Source organism: Nansenia antarctica (assembly GCF_963989245.1).
Source record: "Nansenia antarctica genome assembly, chromosome: 15".
Taxonomy (NCBI): domain Eukaryota; kingdom Metazoa; phylum Chordata; class Actinopteri; order Argentiniformes; family Microstomatidae; genus Nansenia; species Nansenia antarctica.
The window spans coordinates 9130519-9137375 of NC_137685.1; the positions used below are offsets into that span (position 1 = coordinate 9130519).

Consider the following 6857-nt stretch of genomic DNA (forward strand, 5'->3'; position numbering starts at 1 on the left):
CATTTAGCTGCCGTTAGCGTTTAACTGTGCAACATTGATATCCGTGACCTTCTTTAAATATCTAAACAAGTGTAGTAAACAAGTCGACAGGGATTTTACGGTAATGAAGTGTAAAATGTATTCACTGAAGACTCCAACCTCCTCACAGGCGATAGTCAATAATTCTGTCCACAAAGGCCTAGCACAGGAGAATGTCATCAACTAACGTAAGGAAATCGAATTCTACAGAATGACTAAGCTTGTCTTTTGAAATACATCTTTTGGAATAGATTCACAGGCTCCTTCACAACGGGATGAGTCTGTCGTAGCCATACCTCCAACTCACTCTGTTCTCACGCCTCCTTCAGAGGTCAGGAGATTATTAGATTAGCCGATCAGGCCTGGATTGATCTGGACAAAGTGATGGGAGAATGTGCTCGCAATTTCATTGGATGTTTACATTCCAAAAACCCTCTCTAGTACTCTCTAGTACGGTTGTCTTCTCCGACCAGGTAGGCCTATGTTGCAGAGAGTTGTTGCCTATGCTAGCTTGCAACACTGAAAACCTGCAGTAAAATAAGTAATTCTGTTGGATCTCTGCCCAAGTTATTTGATCGGTACGTCACAAGGCACATCCTCATTTCAAACCAGTTCCCACCCCTTTGTAGCGATACTTTCTGCAACGGATTTTTCCCCATTCTTTCCCAACGAAACAGAAACAGTCCTCAAGACGGAGAAGTAAACTCATTGTGTTCAGTTGTCGCCTAAAAAAAGCACGGCAGGTTCGCTGGTTTGGCTCGGAGCCCAGACGCCACCGAAGCCGCCTGTCGTTACCCTCCCAGACAACACATTTGTATGTTCCCTGTTTTTTTCCTACAAGCTATTCAGGATTATGAACTCCCCTGTTCATGTCACGTCCTAGTAGTTTACTTGAAAAGAGCTTATTCGGATTATGAACAACTGTTGGCACACACGCGTAGTAATTAGTGGGCGTTATGCAGATCATAGAGGACATAACACAAAAGGAAGTAAATTACTGTTTATGCATACTTGTCAGAGAAATTAATAGGTAGAGGATATCCTCAAGGGCTGGAAAAAACCTCAGATCCCTGGAATAACGCACACTAAGAGAGGAGGTAGTTACACCCCATCTTCCTCTCTTCCCCTTTTCCCCTAAGTGTATTATTCTGTTGCATCCTGCGGCTGCCACTGCATTTCAATAATCTTAATGAACTCAATAGGAGGCTGCGGTGGGTCCTGAATGCACACGTGTGCAACAACGGGCGGTAATGCTTCCGTGCTTCAGCAAATGCTTTGTGTTGCTCTCTGGCTTTGTGCTGCCTGTGTGGCTTTTCTAACACTCATTTTCCAACACCAGACCCCTCCTCCTCCTACGAAAGATGAGGGAGAGAGAGAGATGCCTTTTAAATCTGTTCTGTTTGGCTTTTAAATGCCAAGGGACTGTTTTCGTATTTGAGAATGATTTGAACGACCGCACGATTTTCATACGCGTCTGGTAAGTGGTGTACGCCGTGGCCGTAATTGTGATACGATGATTGTCGTATTGGAAAACAAATATTGTGTGACTTACAGCAGCTGGCGAAGCGTAGTTTCAGACAATCAAGTTAATGGTGTGTGATTTTAGGTCAGATTAGCCCATGGCTGAGGAGACCCGCGGGAACAGATGTGACAGTACGTACCAGGGTCTATAGTGCATGTCTTTACGTTTCATCATTAGTAGCCAATTTTCTTTTGAACCCTTTAATTTCTGCATCAGAGGCCTCCTGCAACAACATCTGAAAGGTGGGGGAAAAAATGCTTAATTTTTTCTAGATTTGGCCTTTACAGGTTTAATGTACTGTTCATGTTGAGTTGGGGATGCCCTGTGGTGATGTGAATGGTGAAAGGTCATTGGGCTGTTGAGACTGGGCTGGACATTGGGCTGTTAACCATAGATATTATATACGTAGATATCTCATGGGCCGCTGCTATACGTAGCCACTATGCATCTGTGCGTCCACCATATTGGAGCAGTCAAGATCCACTAGTTAACGAATACAATGTGTATTGAGAGATGCAGACTTCTCTACAAAATCGACTGTAACTCGCTTAATTCTGTTAAAATGTGTTTCGTTATGAACGTGAGAAATTGAACATGACACTGGTTAATTAAATTCAGTTACTGGGGGCGGACCTAATCAGCGCTATGCCAAAACATGAACTTTCTGAATAGCCCCAACTTCCTCTGGGACTCCCATCTAGGAATAGAAAAACATCAAATTTAAATTAATTAGAAAAAAAATAGATTTTTTTACATTGTTATAAAGCTCCCTGGTTACGTGTTATTAATAATTAAACTAATTCATGAATCAAATCAACGACTAAAGGACTATTTCTGTTCGCGGGACTCCAGTTAGGAGAAGAACATCCAGTCAGTTCATCCATACACCCCGAGACACATACGTCTACTTCTGCAGGCTGGACAAACTCAATTCCTCTTCATCTCACACTTTTCAGCCACATGTGAGAAAACACCTTTTGCCCTTGTTCTGTACATATCATACTGCACATATATAAATGGACTGCACTTCTATAGCACCTTTATCCAAAGCGCTTTACAACAGCTTCTCATTCACCTATTCACACACCAATGGCGGCAAGCTACCATGCAAGGCGCCGGCCCGCTCACTAGGAGTAATTTGGGGTTCAGTGTCTTACCCAAGGACACTTCGACATGTGGCCAGCCGGGGCTCGAACCACCGATCTGCCAACCTTGTGATCATCAGACGGTGGTTCTACCTGCTGCGCCAAAGCCACCCCATATATGACTACTGCAACAGCATTCTCTACGGTTTGCCTAATAACATCCTAAACAAATTCCAATACGTCCAGAACTCTTCTGCCCATCTGCTCACCGTGACCACATCACCCCTGTCCTTCAAAACCTACGCTGGCTCCCGGTCAAATACTGGATCCAATTCAAAATCCTACTCACCACTTACAAAGCCATCAACAATCTGGTCCCCTCCTACCTTGCCTACCTTGCCGACTTCGTCCCCCTCCCGTTGCCTCAGGTCTGACGACCAGACCACCCTCAAGACCACCAGGACCAAGCTCCAGACCTGGGGTGATAGGGCCTTTTCAGCCGCAGCCCCGTCCCTCTGGAACCCCCTCCCCAACCACATCAGACATGCCAACACCCTCCCAACATTTAAACAGGCCCTCAAAACCCACCTCTTCAAGCTCGCCTTTGCCAGTTAACCCTCTCCCCCTCCCCATGTGTCCCCAGCACTAGTTGTAGTTGTCAAGCTTTAGTCAAACTTTAGCTGTAGTTCCTCTGAAATCATTTTTTCTCTTTTAAATCATCTAGCAGGGACTTTACAGTTTGTTTACGTCTTCTTTCACGACCCTTGGCATTTCTCTGCTGTCTCGGCAGCTCCTGAACGCTTGAGCCTCAGCTATCTGAAATTTGACGTGATCAGGGTCAAGGATGATCCTATGAAATATAGCACTTGTTACACACTATACGCGCTATACAACACAAACGCTATGTTGCAAAAGTGCTGTGGATAAGAACTGCTTTGTTACACCTACCAAGGCTGATGAGTTCAGCGGTTCAGGAGATTCAGACAAGTACAGGATCATCCCTTGCCTCACCAGCTTGTGTTGATGTCCTCGTTGACCTGGCTTTATTGGGCACCTTCAAATTGAGTAAGATATCAATATTAGAACAATCTAAAAGGGATGTTTACTTTCAATATCAGGTTTAGTGACAATTCCAGTTATGTTATCAAGAGATCATTTGCATGCCCATCATTCCAATCAGTTTCCACTATATATTAACACTGTTTACCTCAAAGAACACTAGAATCGTATGACTTGAAAATACACCAACTTTGTTCAGATGGTCTGGAAAGGACGCAAAAACTGAAGGGATCACACATTCCTTCAAACGCATTTGCCCAGTTCTGTCAAAATCATCGGCCGTGAAATGACAGCTACAGAGAACTGTAATATCAGATAGGCTCGAAAATCCTTCCGTCTGACAGCAATGACCCAAGCTTTCCTTAGTCCAGGATCTTTGGGGAACCTTTGACAAAAAAAGGCCATCTCGAAACTATTTCTGGCATCTAGCTGAATGGTGCAGCCAGTGCTTTAAGCTAGCAGCATGAACATGGCTGACGAGATCTAGCTCATTCAGGCTAGCAAGCGTGTGTAATCTCATGAGCACAAACACATTCCAGCTGATCATTTTCTATAAAGTAAATTGTACAAAGAATGAGGACACCGTCACATTTACCCCTAGTCACGTAAGTGCTTTAAATTATTCAGTAACGCTAGGTTACCATCATCACAATGGTGTCAGGTCACTTTTAGGATAGTCTGAAGCGATATTTCACGTTGCCTAACTTACAATAGAATACAATAAGACTGCCACTTACATGTGAAATGTTACGTTTCGTATAAAGTTCAGTATGTAAGATGGTGTTGGACCCAGGTGCAGTACGGCTCAGATTAACGGAGGTCAACACAAGAGTAAAATAAAGGTTATCTTTACTGAGATAATAACGCTTCATCAAACATGACATGAATACAAGTCAAAAACAAAGGTGAGCAATCGAGGGCTCCGAAACGCAAGTAAAGAATGACAGCAATACGAAACAAAACTTGCGACTAAGTTCGAGGAAAACAAAGGAGAGCAAAACCAGGCTCCATAAACAATAACAGCAAGGGCTAAGAAACAAAATAAGATAAACAAACAAACTAGATAAAGTCAATGTACCTGGGAAGCAACAGGCAGTGAAGTCCTCCAGGACAGGTTGTACAAAGTCAACAAGGGATAGGATATTCCATAGGCAAGCAAGAGTTCTCAACACATAGACAAAAATGAACGACTAACAAGGGAACAGGGAAATGGGACACACCTCAGTAGCACATAACAAACACACACAGGTGACAAACATCAGGTAATTAGTCCAGAGAACAGAATGCTCCACATCGCCAGCAGGAGGCATCGGGGAGTCGTCAATACTGACTCCCCTCGTAACAGTGAAAAGTCGATCTTCCTCACATGCTCAGAAAACACACACACGCGCGTGCGAACGTGAACTTCGTAAGCCATTCTATTCCAGCTGGTTAGTAAGAGAACACGTGTAGAAAGTGTCTTTTGTTTTGTTTAATAGAAAATAGATACTGTTTTATTTCAGTAGTGGAAGATATTATCCTAATTTCCCGTAAAGTAGCTGCCATCTTGGTGTGACATTTTTGTTTATCCCGCCCCTTTATCCACTGGTATGAACGCAGGCTGGTTCGCCAGACAGCACTAAGGTTCGGGGCTTCCAGAACGCGAACGGGAACGGTTCCTTGGCGGTGTGAAAGCCCTATAGTGTGTAACAGTGTTCCTTTGTCATCAAGCGTTGAACTTTAACCTCTATGTGAAATATGTTGTCATCTGTGCTATTGGTTTTGATGATCTGACACAAGCTCGGGAGGGCCGTCACAGTGGGAAACAGTTTTCTTATCTCCAAGAATTCCAACCCGCAGAAAAAACCATTACACAATAGAGAAATATGTTCTCCACAATCACAGTTGGATGTTTCTCCTCCTCCTCGCCCCACGACATCCTCTCTCCTCTCCTCTCCTCCCACACGCAAAATGCGCACACACACACACGCACACAGCCATAATGTCATCTACTGTGACGCATTCTCAGCATCAGCTCTCTCTCACATCTCACTGGGTTTTTATTCATCTCTGTGGTGTAGTACATTGCGGGTGGGGTAGCGTGTACCACAGGTGCAGGTCCCATACTAGCATGACTACACTCACTGAGGGGGCTAAAATAATATATAGTAGTGTATGAATGTATTACATGTATCACATAGTGTGTAAGAAATGTAAATCTTTTTTTTTGAGTGTTTTCCCCTGCTTTTATATTCATTCTATGCTTGTATATGTTTTTATATTCACTTTATGTTCTTATTCCTGTTGTAAAGCACTTTGAGCTGCATTTCTTGTATGAAAGGTGCTATATAAATAAAGCTTTACTTACTTACTTACTTACTCTGTGGTGATTCAACACACACACACACACACACACACACTATCTAAACTACAAATACATACACTCTAGACTACAAACATATACACTATATACTCTAGACTACAACACATACACACGCACACACACACACACACACTGAGCAGTCAAAGCCGTTACACAATGCATCTTAGCCTCACACACAAAATGGAAGAAACCCAATGATAGAAGAGGGATCACTCCCCTTCAATCAGTCAGTTTGATAAGAGCTTCCTACACAAAGACCCTCAAGACTGGCCATTGTGGACACCCTGTATAGACGCTAACACCTCTGCAACAGGGTAGAATGAAGAATGGCATCAAACACGTGAGCCCATCCTCTGATTTCTCCCTCCACCAGCCTCCCCCTGCATTCACCAGGATCCACCAGCCTCCCCCTGCCTCCACCAGTCTCCCCCTGCCTCCACCAACCTCCACCAGCCTCCCCCTTTCTCCACCAGCCTCCCCCCTGCCTCCACCAGCCTCCCCCTTTCTCCACCAGCCTCCACTGTGCCTCCACCAGCCTCCCCCTTTCTCCACCAGCCTCCCCCCTGCCTCCACCAGCCTCCCCCTTTCTCCACCAGCCTCCCCCCCTGCCTCCACAGGGCCTCCCAGCTGCACATACTAAATGATTACTGAATTGTACATACATGAATTTTGGTAACACCTCTAACACAGCTAACACCTCTAGTTTTTAAACTAAAATGGGTTTGGGTCTTGAACTGTGTCAGAGAAGACGTTTTACTCTGGCCAAATACCTCAATTTGCCCTATCTGGACTTCGTAGGGCAAATATAACG

At 44.3% G+C, this 6857-nt stretch overlaps 1 protein-coding gene across 1 annotated transcript; it reads right to left on the bottom strand.

Moving 5' to 3' along the window:
• Window positions 1-3290: 3290 nt before the first annotated feature.
• On the bottom strand, window positions 3291-4089 carry LOC308170974 (THAP domain-containing protein 6-like; the record flags this gene model as incomplete). Its single annotated transcript, XM_080545828.1, is given in 7 exon segments — window positions 3291-3328; window positions 3331-3424; window positions 3427-3483; window positions 3574-3613; window positions 3615-3679; window positions 3875-4006; window positions 4009-4089. Coding segments are annotated over 7 exon segments (507 nt in total).
• Window positions 4090-6857: the final 2768 nt, after the last annotated feature.